Source organism: Megascapheus bottae, chromosome 24 (genome assembly GCF_031878675.1).
Source record: "Megascapheus bottae isolate mThoBot1 chromosome 24, mThoBot2.hap1, whole genome shotgun sequence".
NCBI lineage: Eukaryota > Metazoa > Chordata > Mammalia > Rodentia > Geomyidae > Megascapheus > Megascapheus bottae.
In genome coordinates this window covers 12,567,996-12,584,683 of record NC_143532.1, presented here as the reverse complement: position 1 = coordinate 12,584,683, position 16,688 = coordinate 12,567,996, and the positions used below count along the sequence as shown (strand labels likewise).

Below are 16,688 nucleotides of genomic sequence, written 5' to 3'. Positions count from 1 at the left end.
CCTCAGTGCACCACACTACCACCCCCAGGTCCAGCTCTACCTGTGGTGACTTCAGCTCCCCGGCGAGCCTGTCAGGCAGACGCTACTGACGTTCTCATTACCCAAAGTCACAGGCAGAGCCGGGGAAGTGTCCCGGCCAGGGTTTACAACCCAAGGCTGGCTTCCCCCCTCCCTCCCTCCCTCCCTTCCTCCCTCCCTCCTTCCCTTCCTTCCTTCCTCCCTTCCTTCCTCCTTCCTTCCTTCTCTTCTTTCTTCCTCCAACCTTCCCTCCACCTCTCTCTCTCTCTGTCTCTTTCTCCCCCTTTCTCCCTTTTTCCTTCCTTCCTTCCTTCCTTCCTTCCTTCCTTCCTTCCTTCCTTCCTTCCTTCCTTCCTTCCTTCCTTCCTTCCTGTCGGTTGTGGGCTTGACATCAGGGCCTGGGCACTGTCCCGACTCTTTGTATTCATCGCTGGCACTCTAGCATTTGAGCCACAGTGCCACTTCTGGTTCTTGAGTGGTTAATTAGCAATGAGAGTTTCAGGGACTGGCTTGGAACCCCGAACCTCAGATCCGAGTAGCTAGAATTACAGGCATGAGCCACTTGCACCCAGCCCACGTGGCTTTGATTCCAAAGCCTGCCTACACTATAACCATAACAAGTATTCGTCTTTCTTGCTTCCTCTACTTTTTTCATTTGTAGCATATGAAATGACCTAGTTTTCTCGTATTTGTAATTTTATTTAAGATGATGTATTATTAAAAATTAGTTTTTAAATGACTCAAATCAGTGTATATTAATAACATTCATCAGTGCTTGGACAGATAAAGAAGGTACCAATCTTTTTTTCCCTTTGTAAATCTCCACAACAGAAATAACCAAAGATAACAATCTGAGCTGAGTTCAGATTAATTGATACAGATACTTCAAATATATGATTTTCTTTTCCAAACTACCTTGAATGCCCCTATTTTGCAAGGTAGCTAAGAAAAACTTTATTGGATTGATACACTTCTGACTTCCCTCCCTCCCTTCCTTCCTTCCTTTCCTCCTTTCTTTTGTCTTCCTCTTTCTTGTCATTTGTATGTTGGTCTTTATCAGCTAACATTTTGCAAATATTTTTTCTTACTTTTATTTTTCCATTACTATAATAAATAAAGATAAAATAATGTATAAGAGGGAAAGTTCTGGAGCCAAGAGTTTGGCCTAGTGGTAGAGTGCTTGACTAGCATGCACAAAGACCCAGGTTCAATTCCTTGGTACCACATACATAGAAAAAAGCCATAAATGATGCTGTGGCTCAAGTGGTAGAGCACTAGCCTTGAGGAAAGCCTAAGGACAGGGCTCAGGCCCTGAGTTCAAGCCCCAGGACTGGCAAGAAAAAAATTTTTTTTAAAGAAGCTGGGGCTGAGAGTGTAACATAGTGGTAGAGTGCTTACCTAGCATACATGAAGCCCTGGGTTTGATTCCTCAGTACCACATACTCAGGAAAAACCAGAAGTGGCACTGTGGCTCAAGTGGCAGAATGCTAGCCTTGAGCAAAGTGTCTAAGGACACTGCCCAGGCCCTGAGTTCAAGCCCCAGGACTGGCAAAAAAAAAAAAAAAGAAAAGAAAAGAAAAAGAAAAAACAAATAAACTGACATATGGAGAGGCTCAATGTCTAGTACATAGTCACAGATTTTGTGCATCTTTCTTTACATCAGTGCACTGATATGTAGGTTATCTACTTCTCTTCTACTGTGGGATCCTTTGATAGTTTTATTTGTTTTTTTGCTTCTATTTTTTTGTTTTTTTGCCTGTCCTAGGTCTTGAACTCAGAGCACATCCTTGAGCTTTTTCAAGGCTAGCAGTTCTTTCCTTGAGCCACAGCACCACTTCTGGTTTTATCTGTGTATGTGGTACCAGGGACTTGAATCCAGGGCTTTGTGTATACTAGGCAAGCACTCTACCACTAGGCAAAACTCCCAGCCTTGCTTGCTTTTATTTTTTAAAACCTTTCTGGGGGCCGGGAGTTTGGCCTAGTGGTAGAGTGCTTGCCTAAGTTTGGCCTAGTGGTAGAGTGTTTGCCTAGCATGCACAAAGACCCAGGTTCGATTCCTTGGTACTACATACATACAAAAAGCCAGAAGTGGTGCTGTGACTCAAGTGATAGAGTTCTAGCCTTGAGAAAGCCCAAGGATAGTGTTCAGGCCCTGAGTTCAAGTCACAGGACTGGCAAAAAAAAACCCCAAACAAAGAAACCTTTCTGGGCTGGTAAAGAACTTTAAGTGGTAAAATACCTGCCTAGCAAACTCAGAGCCCTGAGTTCTACTCCCTAAGTATTGCAAAAACAGCCACCTTTCTGAAAGCTGGGCACCAGTGGTTTATGCTTGTAATCCTAGCTACTCAAAAGATGGAGATTGGGAAAAAATTAGTTCAAGACTAGCGACTAGCTCAGGCATAAACTCATTTCAGTCAATAGTTGTACATGGTGGCAAATGCCTGTCATCCTTGCACAAGGGAAGTATATTTAGGCAGATTGAGATCCAAGTCCATCAGGGTATACATGGAAGACCCTATTTGAAAGATAATGAAGCTGAGCACTGGTGGTTCATGCTTGTAATCCTAGCTTCTCAGGAAGCTGAGATCTGAGGATCATGGTTGGAAGCCAGCTCGGGCAGAAAAGTCTGTGAGACTCTTATCTCCAGTTAACCACTCAAAAACCAGAAGTGGTGGTATGGCTCAAAGTGGTAGAGTAAAAGAGCTCAGGGACAGCACCCAGGCCCTGGAGTTCCACAACTGAAAAAAATGTAAGTATTTATCTAAAGGAGTTACCATTCAACAAAGCAATTTATGAATACAGTGCATCTTGATCAATGTGATCCATTTCATCATTCTTCCCCCTTCCTCTGAACCCACCCCTTCTCTCAGTTTTCTCAATTTTGTAGAATGTATATTGAATTTTATGACTCCATTCTCCCCTTTATGTTTTCAGTACTTTCTGGGAGACTTATACACATCCTTCAGGGTAATTTGAGAACTTCAAGGGCTCAATACAACTGTTATTTGGTTACTAGATTAGTCCTTGTTGTTGTGATAAACTCATAGAAGCTTTGGAAACACGCCATTCACAGATGGGTGGTGGGAGAAACACAGGCGTACTCTCATTGACTGCTACTTCCAAGCAGAAATCATAACATAACTACTGGTGATCTCTTTTCAGAACTGGTGGAGTCTCTTTCATTGCAGGGCTCTTATGCTGGAAAAATCCATTCTATTGGTGATGCCTTCAGAAACTTTAAAAATCTCCGATCCTTAGATTTATCAAGAAATTTGATCACTAGCCTAAAGGTATGTACTATATTCTATGACTAGCCAGGTCAGCCTAACTTAGTTTTGAGTGTGTGTGTGTGTGTGTGTGTGTGTGTGTGTGTGCGCGCACACACACCCATTCAGGCACACATGTGCACACGTGTGTATGCTAGTTCTGGGACTTGAACTCAGGACCTGGGTGCCTTCCTCGAGCTTTGTGGCTCAAGACTTGTACTGTACCACTTGAGCCAGAAACTCTACTTCTAGCTTTTTGGTGATTAATTGGAGCTAAGAGTCTCATGGACTTTCCTCTCCAGGCTGGCTTGAAACTGTGGCCCTCAGATCTCAGTCTCCTAATAGCTAGGATTAGAGGTATTAGCCACTGGTACATAGACTGTAATTTGTTTTTATACCCTTATTCTTTTCATGTCTATAAGCTTGATAGGAATCTGTGAAGATTAATCAAATTAGCATATGTAATTAAACATATATAGCACTCCTGGTATAGTGCTTGGCTTGTAAGAAGGATTTGGTAAATGTTAGCTTTGTTGTATTTTTTTTTTTTTTTTGCCAGTCTTGGGCTTGAGCTCAGGGCCTGAGCGCTGTCCTTGGACTTTCTCAAGGCTAGAGCTCTACCACTTGAGCCTGAGCACCACTTCTGGCTTTTTTGTATGTATGTGGTACCAAGGAATCGAATCCGGGTCTTCGTGCTTGCTAGGCAAGCACTTTAACCACTAGGCCAAACTCCTGGCCTGTATTTTGTTTTTAATCTAACTTATCTGCATTATCTCTAGCTGGTCTGAATCAGTTTGCTCAGTTTTTTTTTTCTTTTCTTTTTGCCAGTCCTGAGGCTTGAACTCAGGGCCTTGGAACTGTCCTTTTGTCCTTGGGCTTTCTCAAGGCTAGCGGTCTATCACTTGAGCCACAGGACCACTTCCAGCCTTTTCTGTGTATGTGGTACCAAGAAATCGAACCCAGGGCTTCATTCATGCTAGGCAAGCACTCTATCACTAGACCACATTTCCAACCCCAGTTTGCTCAGATTTCTTATGGAGAAATTCTTCTATGATTACTTCTAGCACAGTGTTAGAAAACACATGAATTTATGCAAACTGAGAGAAGTGGGAGGCAATCGAAATCATTCCTATAATTTTTATGCTGATAGACTTGTTGGTTTTGGGCATTTATTCTCAATTTATAATTCTATTCAGTAGGCTGACATCTAAGGACCAAGGTTCAAAGCCAGTCCAATTATACAACCCCTGAGATTTTTATTCCCAATTAGTAAGCAAAAAACTGGAACAGGAAGTATGGCTTAAGTAACAAAGTGTCAGCTATGGGGAAGAGAGTCCCATTACTGGAACATACACACACACACACACACACACACACACACACACACACACACACACACGCGCGCGCACACACAATCTTTTACTATATATTTTTTCTTTTACTATTTTCTTCTCCTTCAGAAGCTCTTTCTCCTATAAATTGAGGTTCATGTGAAGTTGAGAGTAGACAGGGGCAAAGATGAAAGCCAAAATGGTTCAGCCTGGCTGCCACTGGGAAGGAATGGGGGACCACAGATGGAAAAAATGGATTGCAGGTATTTACTTACAAGTCAGATTTTGTAATGAAGACATATTTATACCTGTAAAGTTAGGTTTTGTTTTTTCTTTTGCTTTGCTTTTGTGCCAGTCCTGGGGCTTGAACTCAGGCCCTGGTGCCATCCCTGAGCTTTCTCTTTGCTCAAGGCTAGCAGAGATCGCCTTGTAGCTTTTTGGTGGTTAAATGGAGATGAATCTCACAGACTCTCCTGGGTGGGCTTTGCACTGGGATCCTGAGATCTCATCCTCCTATGTAGCTAGGATAGGAGGCATGAGCCGCCAGTGCCCAGACCTGAAAATTCTTCAATGTTTAGAAGGCTGAGTACTCATGGGCAGCAACTGAATAGGAGTTGCACCTGAACTTTCTCGTAGATGACTGCATGTCAAAGGGTGGAAAGTAACCGATACATTTCCATCTTTATCTTGAGATCCTTAGCAGTGTGCAGTTTCCTAATGTGGTCTTTTCCTTGCAGGGCATCCAGTATTTATATTCACTCCAAGACCTGAATTTATATTATAACAACATCCCTTCATTAGTGGAGGTGTCCCGCCTGCAGCCTTTACCCTTCCTCAAAGAACTAGATCTGAGACTCAATCCTGTTGTCAGGAAAGATACAGATTACAGGCTCTTTGCTGTGTACACGCTGCAAACTCTGGAGAAACTGGGTGAGACCCTCTTCCTCCATTCCTTCCCCAGCATCTCACTTCAAGTCAGATGACCCAGAACCTTTTGGATGTGGGCCCAGCTTGTGCACTGGCAGGAGACATTTGTTTATCAGTCAATATTTATGTCACTTTGTGCAGGCAGGATGTATGGCAGGTACTTTTATTGTTTATTGAAAGACCATCTATGATTTTTATCAGTTATTTCCAGCTTTAGTTTTCTTCAGCTGATGGTTTCACCACCACTTCCTCCCTAACACAAAATTTCCAGGCTGAGACTCATTTTTCCAGGTGCCTCGACTTTGCAGCTGTAATTAGCAAGAGAAAACTCATGCAACATTTCCTTGGGGCTGAGTTGACAAGAAACAAGAAATATCCCTTTCAACATTGCTTGTTGATATTAAAAAATTTGATTTCATGTGGCTCAGTCTAAGTAATTGCAGGAAACTAAAAAAAAAAGAGTCATATAACTTTCATTATTAACAGAAGCTTGCCTGCTCTCCCTGCTCCACCTCCACCTTCCTGAAGTGGTTGTTACCCTGTATGGAACTGTTGCTATGGCATCTGAGTTACTGCTTGCTCTAGTGACAACATAATAGCATTATGTTGTGACCTGTTTCCAACACACAGAGACTGGTCTTTAGTTTTTCCTCTGTAAATATGGCTCTCTGACCCACTACCGTTTACTCCCAAAAGAAACATGCTTAAACCATGGTTTCTGCTTTCAGATGATCGAACTGTACGTGACAGTGAAAGGAAAGCTGCCAAGCTACATTTTAGTCAATTGGGCAACAGTGAAAATTTTCTTTTAGAGGTGGAAAAAAGGTAAGATAATTCTCTACAATTGTTTTTAGTCTGGCGCTTGACATAGATCACAGTGAATTCCTGCTTGAAGTTGATTTCTAATAGAAAGCTCCTGCCAGTTGTAAGACTTGTTAGCTCTACAATAAAAGTATTCAGCAAACTGAGATTTATCAGGCCCTCCCTGAGTTCAGTCTTACTTTGGGTTTGTTTGGATAAAATTATTGTAACTCCAAAGGTTGTGTCCACAGTTTATAGATAGAGACACTGTAAATGTCCACCAACTCTTCCTTGGTAGCATTATCCATCAGTGGTCTATTTCTATTGAATAAGGAGGGATACCTTATAATATGTAAGGCTGTTGCAGATAGATTTATCAGAACAACAGAATGAAAGTACTTCTGTACAAACAAAAAAAAGTCCTTGAGACTCCCAAGAATCTGGATTTGGGGGCTGGGAGTTTGGCCTTGTGGTAGAGTGCTTGCCTAGTATGCACAAAAACCCGGGTTCAATTTTTCAGTACCACATGTATACAAAAAGCTGGAAGTGGTGCTGTGGCTCAAAGTAGCAGAGTTCTAGTCTTGAGAAAGCCCAAGGACAGTGCTCAGGTCCTAAGTATAAACCCCAGGACTGGCAAAAAAAAAAAAAAAGAATCTTTCCTTTTTTTCTTTTACTTTCTTTCCTTCTTTCCTTCCTTCCTTCCTCCCTTCCTTCCTTCCTTCCTTTCTTCCTTCTTTCCTTCCTTCCTTTCTGGCGCTCTGTCTCTGTCTCTGTCTCTCTGTCTCTCTCTCTCTCTCTCTTTCTCTCCCTTCCTTCCTTCCTCCTACCTTCCTTCCTTTCTTGTGCTAACTCTCTCTTTCTCTCTCTCTTTCTTTCATCCTGGGGTTTGAACTTAAAACCTGAGTGCTGTTCCTCAGCTTTTTTTGCTCAAAGCTAACACTCTACTACTTTGAGCCACACCTCCACTTCTAGATTTTTGGTGGGTAATTGGAGATGAAAGTCTCACAGACTTCCCCTTTCTTCCCAGTTTGGCTTCAAACCATGATCTATGGACCTCAGGCTCACAAGTAGCTAGTATCAAAGGCATGAGCCACCAGCCACCAGGCCTGAGCCACCATGTTTAGGAACACACACACACACACACACACACACACACACACACACACATACATCATGAATTCCTATTTCAGATACATTGGTGTTTTCTGTGTACCAAAACAATATAGAGAGAATCAGTGTATAACAAATAAACTTTATAGCAAAGTAAATAATTTCTTCATTAATCTGTTTAGGCACCATTCAGGGATAGAAATGTCTAGCCCCACAGCTGTGTAAGGCCTGGGAAATCATTTGTTATATGACAGGACAGACACATATGCTTCCCAGGTCCCTCTGCCTGTATGCATAATTTTGTATAACCTGCAAATTATACATACTCAAGTAGCCCTTGATAGAAAAAATGTTCCTCACCCTGAGTATAGCTAAACCAGAGGTCAAATAATACTCTATTCCTGGTATTAACATTCATTTTTTTACAAGCCCTCTGATCTTGGGGGAAATTTAAAGGCCTCACTTGTTCCTATAAAATGGAATTGATAGGTAATAGGGAATCTCTTATAATTAAATGAGATGGTGAGTATAAAGTATATAGTCTAGCTTTACTGTGCTTCCAAGATAACTCAATCAAAGACAAACTCTTGCCCCTGTTACCTATTCTTATAACTAACAGCTATAATTGTCTACACTACAACTGACAGGAGAACCTGCCCTTTCTGTGTCTTAGCTATAATTTTTCTTTCTTTTTTTGGCCAGTCCTGAAGCTTGAGCTCAGGGTCTAGGCACTGTCCCTGAACACTTTTTGCTCAAGGCTAGTGCTCTGCCACTTAAGCTACTGCACCACTTTGGCTTTTTCTGTGTATGTGGTACCAAGGAATGGAACCTAGGCCTTCATGAATGCTAGGCGAGCACTCTACTACTGGGCTATGCTCTCGGCCCTTAACTATAAATATTTAAATTGAGAAAAATCTTACTGCCTCTATTTTCAGACCTTAAATTTGAGTAAGTTCTGAATGTTCGACTTAACATTTAAGGTTAAACTATACTATCTTTCTCTCTTTTCATTATTCTTAGTCAAAACAGATTTAAAACATTTTTGGCTTTAACTGAGATACTATAAAACATTGTTAATGTATCTTAGAGTATTGGGGGAAAATAAGAGTCTGACCACCATGAACTAATTTCTAAACATCTCAGAAGCTTTCTTTCAAGGTGAGCTCCAGTGTCTTAGCCTGTAAGCCTAGCTACTTGGGAAGCTGAGATCTGAGGATCATGGCTCAAAGCCATGGCAGGAAGACCTATGAGACTCTTATCTTTAATCACTAAAGCCAAACATGGAGCTATGGCTCAAGTGGTGGAATGCTAGCCTTGAGCACAAAAAAACTCAGTGACAGCACATAGGCCCTAAGTTCAAGACCCAGGACTGGTGTGCACATAAACACACACACACACACACACACACACACACACACGTACACACGTGTGTGTGTGTGTGCACACAACCCCTCTTTTAACTTTCCATTAAATCCTGCTGTGTGACAGCTCTAGGGAGAAGACAATGAAAAACTGTGTGACAGATGAGGGCTCTGCATCAAAAGTCAGTGCTGATGTTGATACCAGGACTGAAACAGGTCAGTGTTCTCTCTGTGATCACAAATGATGGAGACATCAGTGGTCTCAGGTGTCATAGCCAATGCTGGGTAGAATGATGACAAAGTAGTTGAGAAAGAGCAGACTGGAAGCAAGCCCAAGATTTACTGGCCGTATTTTTCCTCCTTCCTCCTGCTGCCAGAAGGACCCTGGGTTGAGTCTTTCAGAGCACAAGCTGTACTCAGAGAGTTCAATTTCATTTATATCATTTTACGTCATTCATATACCCATCCCTAAAATAAACTCCAAGATTACTTTGCCCATTCCTGTCAGCCCCTGGGCACTGCTAATGTAATTGAGTTCCTTAGCCAGAATCTCTTGACTCATCTGCATCCATACAGCTTTTTACCCTGGGCCTTCTGGGCTCCCCAGCCAAGCACTTTTCCTGCTATAGGTTCCCTGGTGCTTGCTTGTGCTCTATTTCCATAAGCACTGATGATAATCCAATATGGTTACAATGATGCCGCTTTGCTTGTCCTGCTACATGCTGAGGAAGCTTTCCGTCAAAAGGGTTTTGGTTTTTTTTTGTTTGTTTGTTTGTTTTTTGTTTGTTTTTTTGCCAGTCCTTGGACTTTCTCAAGGCTAGAGCTCTACCACTTGAGCTTCAGCACCACTGCTGCCTTTTTTTTTCTATGTATGTGGTACTGAGGAATTGAACCTGGGTCTTCATGCATGCTAGGCAAGCACTTTTTACCACTAGGCCAAACTCCTGGCCCCTCTATCAAAAGGTTTTATGTTATGCGCCCTGTGGGTTAACCTGGTGCATCTGTCCCAGTTCAAATAGATGTCCGTGTGTGTGTGTGTGTGTGCGCTGATCCTGGGGCTTAAACTTAGGGCCTAGGTACTCTCCCTGAGTTTTTTATGCTCAAAGCTAGTATTCTATCACTTGAATCATAGCTCTACTTTCAGCTTTTTTGGTGGTTAAGAGATAAGTCTCGCAGACTTTGTGTGTGTGTGTGTGTGTGTGTGTGTGTGTGTGTGTGTGTGTGTGTGTGTGTGTGGCGGGGGGGGGGGGCATGGGGTTTAAACTCAACCTGGGCACTGTCCATGAGTTCTTCAGCTCTGGACCTGCGCATTGCCCCTGAGCTCTTCAGCACAAGGCTACCACCCTACCCTTGAGCCAAGCCCCACTTCCTGTTTTCTAGTGGTTAATTGGAGATAAGAGTCTCAGGTCCTTTTGTGCCAGGGCTGGCTTTGAATCTCGATCCTCAGATCTCAGCCTTCTGAGTAGCTAGGATTACAGATATAAGGCACTAGAGCCTGGCCAGATTACCATTTTTACTGGAGAAAACTTTTTTCTGGGGGCCAGGAGTTTGGCCTAGTAGTAGAGTGCTTGCCTAGGATGCATGAAGACCCAGATTCGATTTCTTGGTACCACATACAGAGAAAAAGCCTGAGTTCAAGCACCAGGACTGACAAAAACAAAACAAAAAAAAACTTTCTTCTGTCCAGGTCTCTGTCCTTCTGAAAGGTTTATTCAATATACACAAACTCTTTAAAAAAAAAAAAGCCAATAGATTGAATAGATTAGGTCTGTAGTTTAGATATCAAGGGTTTTTAGTTTTCAGCATGTTTTATTTTTCTGATTTTTTACCTGCCCATGTGAACATAAATACTAAGTCATATCTACATTATATAATGATAAAAGAGCTTTTGGTTTATCTGATGTCTTTGGTGAACATAAGTGATGAGTGGTAGTATAGTTTGTTTTATTTTATTTTAAAAAGTATTTCCTTTTTTTTTGCCAGTCCTGAGGTTTAAACCCAGGGCCTGGGCACTGTCTTTGGGCTTTCTCAGGCTAGAGCTCTACTACTTTAACCACAGCATCACTTTTGGCTTTTTCTGCGTATGTGGTACCAAGGAATTGAACCCAGGGCCTCATGTATGCAAGGCAAGCACTCTACTACTAGGGCGAAGTCCCAGTGCAGAAAGTATTTCTTATATTTAAAAAATTGTGTTATTTCAAATAATAATTTGGAAAATTAGAACATGCATGAAGAACATTTTAAGCACCTTTAAGGAGACTCTCAATTCATATTTTGCTATACAGTCTTCTCTGATATACAGCCTTTGGTATTCAGCCTAGTATTTCTTCTAGGTCAAAGCCTTTATGTATTCATTCTTGCACAGAAAAGATTTGTCAGTCTCTTTTCCTATGAGCTGAATGAGATTTCATTTGTCATGTCATTAGCACACATATTTATTCCAAGAGTTAAAAATTGTTTCTTCAACTGTACAATCTCTATTGAATATAAGACAGATGGTCCATTTCTAAAAGTTCTTGGAAGCCCCAGCTGTTGTCTAGATTTAAAAAAAAAAAAATATATATATATATATAATTAATTTCTTGCCACTTTGAGCCATTAGAGCTTAGTTTTCCACTGGAAATTGTGTTTGCTTTGAATCCCTGGGGAGAACAGCCAGTAAGCACTGTTGGTAATCCAATATGATTAAAGTGGTCATGCTGTCTTAATGGTCATGCCACAGGCTAAGAGAAGGCCCTCCTGAAGGACAGAATCCATTGCTCAAACCCTCTGTTCAACCAGGGCTTTTCCACCAATCATTTCAAATGAGCAACGAGCAATTTCTCTCTTGGATCTTCATCTTCATCATGTTCTCTTAACCACATAATCTTGGGCTCTTTCAAGGGTCTCTCTTTCTCTCATTCTCTTCCCTCCCCTAAGTAAAAATACCTAGGCTATTTTTTTTTTTTTGCCAGTCCTGGGCTTGAGCTCAGGGCCTGAGCACTGTCCTTGGACTTTCTCAAGGCTAGAGCTCTACCACTTGAGCCTCAGCACCACTTCCAGCTTTTTTCTATGTATGTGGTACCAAGGAATCGAACCTGGGTCTTAATGCATGCTAGGCAAGCACTTTAACCACTAGGCCAAACTCCCAGCCCACCTAGGCTATATTTTCATGGTTTCCTGTCCCTTTGTTCTTTCTGCTCAAGACTTGCATTCCACCCATCTGAGCCATAGCTTTATTTCTAGCATTTATGGTAACTAATTGGAGGTAAGAGTCTTATAGACTTTCTCCCTGGGCTGACTTTGAACTTTCATCCTCAGATCTCAGCCTCCTGAGTGGCAATGATTATAGGCATGAGTCTCTAGCACCTGACTCCATTTCTTTCTCAGTATTTGCTGAGTATCAACTCTGGCCCAGGTACTTCCCATGATCTCATTTAATCCTCACAACCTTGAAGTTGTTTGACAAGTAAAGCTGAGACCCAAAGAAGCAAAATAACTTGCCCTACTTACATAGTAAATGGCAGAGGTAGGATGCTGACGCTGATCCATATATTATTAAATATTCTTCCAAGCTTCTTCTTCCTTCCATTTATTCTGTATTTTATGGCCAGATTGATTCTCTTAAAACAGCATGACCACTAATCAAATTTGCCTGCTCAAAAACTTCCATGGCTCCCATTCAGCTACTGTATTAATTCTAAGTTTTGTTTTTGTTTTTACCAGTCTGGGGATTGAGCTCTGGGCCTGGGCACTGTCCTTGGGTTTTCTCAAGGCTAAAGCTCTACCACTTGAGCCACAACACCATTCCAGGCATTTTTCTATGTATGTGGTACCAAGGAATTGAACCCAGGTCTTTGTGCATGCTAGGCAAGCACTCTACCACTAGGCCAAACTCCCGGGCTAATTCTAAGCTTTTTGACCTGGCATGCAAGACTCCTTTAAGCTCTGGTTGCATCTTATTTCTTTAGCCTTGCTTGAAACCTTATCTCATTTCTCCAATACAATATTCAACAGCCCAATCAAATTAGACGACTCTTTTCTCCCCACAGAGTCCTTCCTTTTGCCCTTCTTTGACTGTAAACTAATGTACTACTCTGAAATATGCTCATAAAACCCTACCTTTTCATTATGGCCTACCTCAAAAGTTTTCATTTTATGAAATTTTTTCTAATTTTTCAACCAAAAAGATGCTTTCTGTTTTTGTAAATTCATATAACTTGTCTTCTGAAACATATACTCTGGACACATTTCCTGAAGTACTTTCAGCATCATTAAAAAAAACTTTTTGTAAGTGAAACCAGGCATTGATATCCCATGCTTGTATCCTAGCTACTCAGAAGGCTGAGATCTGATGATCAAGGTTGGAAACTAGGTCTCTCAGGAAAGTCTCTGAGACTCAACAAAAATCAGAAGAGGAGGGGTGGCTCAAGTGGTAGAACACTAGCTAGCCTTGAGCAACACATACACACACACACACACACACACACACACACACACACACACACACACACACACACACACACTAAGAGACTGCAAACAGGTAGTCTTATAATAAGCAGCCCTCTTACAAGCACAAAAAGGAAAAAGGGAAAAAGGAAAAGTAAGGCATTGAAGTGTATGTGTTGTTGCTGGTTTGTGCTTGTTTTGAAAGGGACTTTTTTTGGTCGGTCATGGGGCTTAAACTCTGGGTCCCAGTACTGTCCCTGAGCTCTTCAGCTCCAGGCTACCGCCCCATCCCTTGAGCAATAGTGCCACTTCTTGGCTTTCTGGTGGTCAATTGGAGATAAGAGTCTCACAGACTTTAGTGCCTGGGCTGGCTTTGAACCGTGATCCTCAGATCTCAGCCTCCTGAGTAGCTAGGATTTCAGGGACCTTTCTGCCTGCCCTCGCTTTGAACTTTGAAACTCAGAATCTTGCCTTCTGAATAGCCATAATTATAGGTTAGGATTACCAGCAGCACCCATAACTGTTCTTATGTTACAAGTGAGGAAGTCAAAGCAGAAAGAGGCCGGTCTAAATAGTGAATCAGTGCAGATTGCTGAGTAAAGCCTGGAGATATAGGATGCTAAGAGTGGTCCCAGCATCTCCTCCTGCAGCAGGAAGTTATTAAATTGGTCCGAGTTCATTATTCACTGAGGAAGCGTGCAACATACTATTTGCCTTTCTAGGGATGTGTCATAATTTATGAAGTCATTTAATATCTATTATCTTATTTTTCACCTCAGCCCTAAAAGGTAAGCAATTTTTATTCTATTATCACTGTTTTATAAAACAAAGTGAAAGATTCCAGGACATAAAATTGTTTTCCCAAGCTCTCCTGATTTCCATTATCTTTTTCTGGAAGGCTTGCTGCCTTTGATGTCTGGTCAGAGATTCAGTGAATTCCTTTTCTTTTATTGCAGATGCAAACAAAGGACTTTTTATTCTCTTCCCCAATCGAGAAATAATAAAGGATTCCCTAACCAGTACTTCTGTAACCCAGGGCAATAGTTCATCTGGTCAGAAATCAGACACTTTCCCACTGGGGACACAGGTAATGTATTCATTCTCTTGTTGATCAGATAACTAGTCAATGGCCAATACTAATAATTTAATGGACTCTCAGTTATTTATAAAGGAAGACTTGTCTGAGATGGGCATTTTGGACCCTCTAAAATGAAAAGGCAAGACGGTATGCAAAGAGCCTTCTCTGTTAAATTCAGACTCTCATCTCTGATCAACTATCATATAATTTATACACATAACTCTAGTATGTTTTTATGTCAAAGTTATTTTAGTGCTCAAAAAGAGATGTAACAGTTACAGTTTGGGGCTGGTTATAAACTTTTTTCTCTCATGTCTCATGTCCTGTTTTCTAACTTTTGTTTTCAATTTTTTTTTTTTGCTGGTCCTGAGGCTTGAACTCCAGGCCTGAGGCTAGCACTCTACCACTTTAGCCATAATGCCACTTCTGGCTTGTCTTGTTCATATGGTACTGAGGAATTGAACCCAAGGCTTACTAAGCACTACCATGAAGCTACATTCCCACAGCAACATTCTTTCTGAGTAGTTTATTGGAGATAAGAATCTATTTTCCTGCCCTGGGAGGGCTTGGAACCATGATCCTCAGATCTTAGCTTCCCCCCTCTCCTCAGTAGCCAAGATGACAAGCATGAACTACCAGTACCCAGCCTCAAGTGCCATTTTTTTTTAAATCTTAGATTTAAGGGAAAGGAGACATAGGCTATTTCAATCTAGAGTTTAGGCAATTCTTAGATTTTAAAAATGTTTTGAAAAGGAAAAAAGGAAGTAGAGGTGTGGTAGAGTAGCCAGTCTTCAGTGAAAAAGAAAAAAAAACAAACTACTGACAGATCAAAAAAAAAGGAAAAAGAAAACTACTCTGAGATTATTATTATTATTATTTTGTGGGGGTAATGGGGCTTGAACTCGGCCTGGGCTCTGTCCCTGAGCTCTTCAGCTCAAGGCTACTGCCCTACCCTTGAGCCACAGCCCCACTTTCCATGTTCTAAAGGTTAATTGGAGATAAGAGTCTCAGGTTTTTTTGTTCCCAGGCTGGCCTTGAACTTTGATCCTCAGATCTCAGCCTCCTGAGTAGCTATGATTACAGGCGTGAGCCACTGCACTGGCTTGAAATTATATTTTGAAATAAGAGAAAAAGGAAATTGACTAGCTTGCTGTAAATTCTTTTAGTTTAACAAACAAGTGGGATTTCTTATTTGTTGTAACTACTACAAAGATACTGAATACTTCAAGATACTTATAAAGAAGCAAACCTTAGTTTGCTTCAGATTTTGCCTAGTTATGCCTCGGATTGATTCCCAGCATATTAAAACTTCTATTAATTCCTGTGGTTGATAAGAATCCTTTAAACAGAAAAGAGATAAAGTGGCCTTATATCATTTGTATGCTGAGGTATTTGAAGCTGAGAAAATACAGTATTTCTATGTTAGATATGTCCTTTATTTCTAAGGATTTTGTATTTTCAAAGAGCCTCCTTACCAGCTCCAAAGCAGTTCTAAAACTTTATATCGTGACAGCTTCAAAGCAAGCTCCACCCTGGGCCTTAGCTTGAATATGTTTCTCTTGCTTGCAAGAATAGTCATCCTTAATAACAGGAAAGGACTGAACATGGTCCAGTGCGCTCCCAGCTGAATGTCCATAGCTGCCTTTTAAATTTTTGAACTTTTTTTAGCTACAGGAAGTGACAAGAAGAGAGATGCCAAGTGACAACCGCCAGGAAGATGGTAAATATTTTGCTTACTGAATAAATATTTTTCTTCATGCTATCAGAGAAATCTGGATGTGATGAGATTAAAAGATGGAGTGATGTAGCTGTGGGATCCTGTTTGGCCCATTTTTCATTTCCTGAAAAGGGTAGGGGGAAGTGCCTTGGAAGTAACTTTTGGGAGGCTTTTCTGCTAAAAGCATTGATATTCTGGCTTTCTTTGTTCTTGTATTGGTTATTCTGTTTCTTTTTCTTATTTTTCTTGCCTTCTATACTTTTAGTTCCAAAATAACAATTAGAGTCCTTAATTTATACAATCTTATGTACGTATTTCTGAGTCTAGGGCTTTCAATCATTGGCTGCTGCTCTATTACCAGAGCCACACCTCCAACCCCTACTTATATAATTTTAAAACTAATCAATATCTTGTCTTCCCTTGAATAATTTAAAAAACCTTATACTGCTTTTCTCCATTTAATCCCTCCTGATATGTATTATTCCTATGGATTTTTCATTTTTACATGTTTTAAAACCCTACAAGATGTTTTATGCAATGTTTATTTACATTTACCCATATATTTCCCACCTCCTTTTCTTTTTGTTTCTTTTTTTATCCCAGATTTCCCTCTGAGGTAATTTTCCTCTAGTTTATCCTTTATAATTCACT

The 16,688-nt window shown here is 41.0% G+C and overlaps 1 protein-coding gene across 5 annotated transcripts in view; it reads left to right on the top strand.

The window, feature by feature from the left end:
• Positions 1-16,688, top strand: part of Lrrc36 (leucine rich repeat containing 36) — a 34,215-nt gene that overhangs the window by 593 nt on the left and 16,934 nt on the right. For 3 of the 5 annotated variants that reach the window (XM_090357453.1, XM_090357452.1, XM_090357450.1), the window contains exons 2-7: positions 3,181-3,308; positions 5,353-5,545; positions 6,271-6,367; positions 8,942-9,030; positions 14,199-14,329; positions 15,989-16,040. In XM_090357453.1, the coding sequence (XP_090213579.1) occupies positions 3,181-3,308; positions 5,353-5,545; positions 6,271-6,367; positions 8,942-9,030; positions 14,199-14,329; positions 15,989-16,040 (690 nt within the window). The remainder of the gene's footprint in view (positions 1-3,180; positions 3,309-5,352; positions 5,546-6,270; positions 6,368-8,941; positions 9,031-14,198; positions 14,330-15,988; positions 16,041-16,688) is intronic. The other 2 variants (XM_090357454.1, XM_090357451.1) reach the window with 1 other exon arrangement.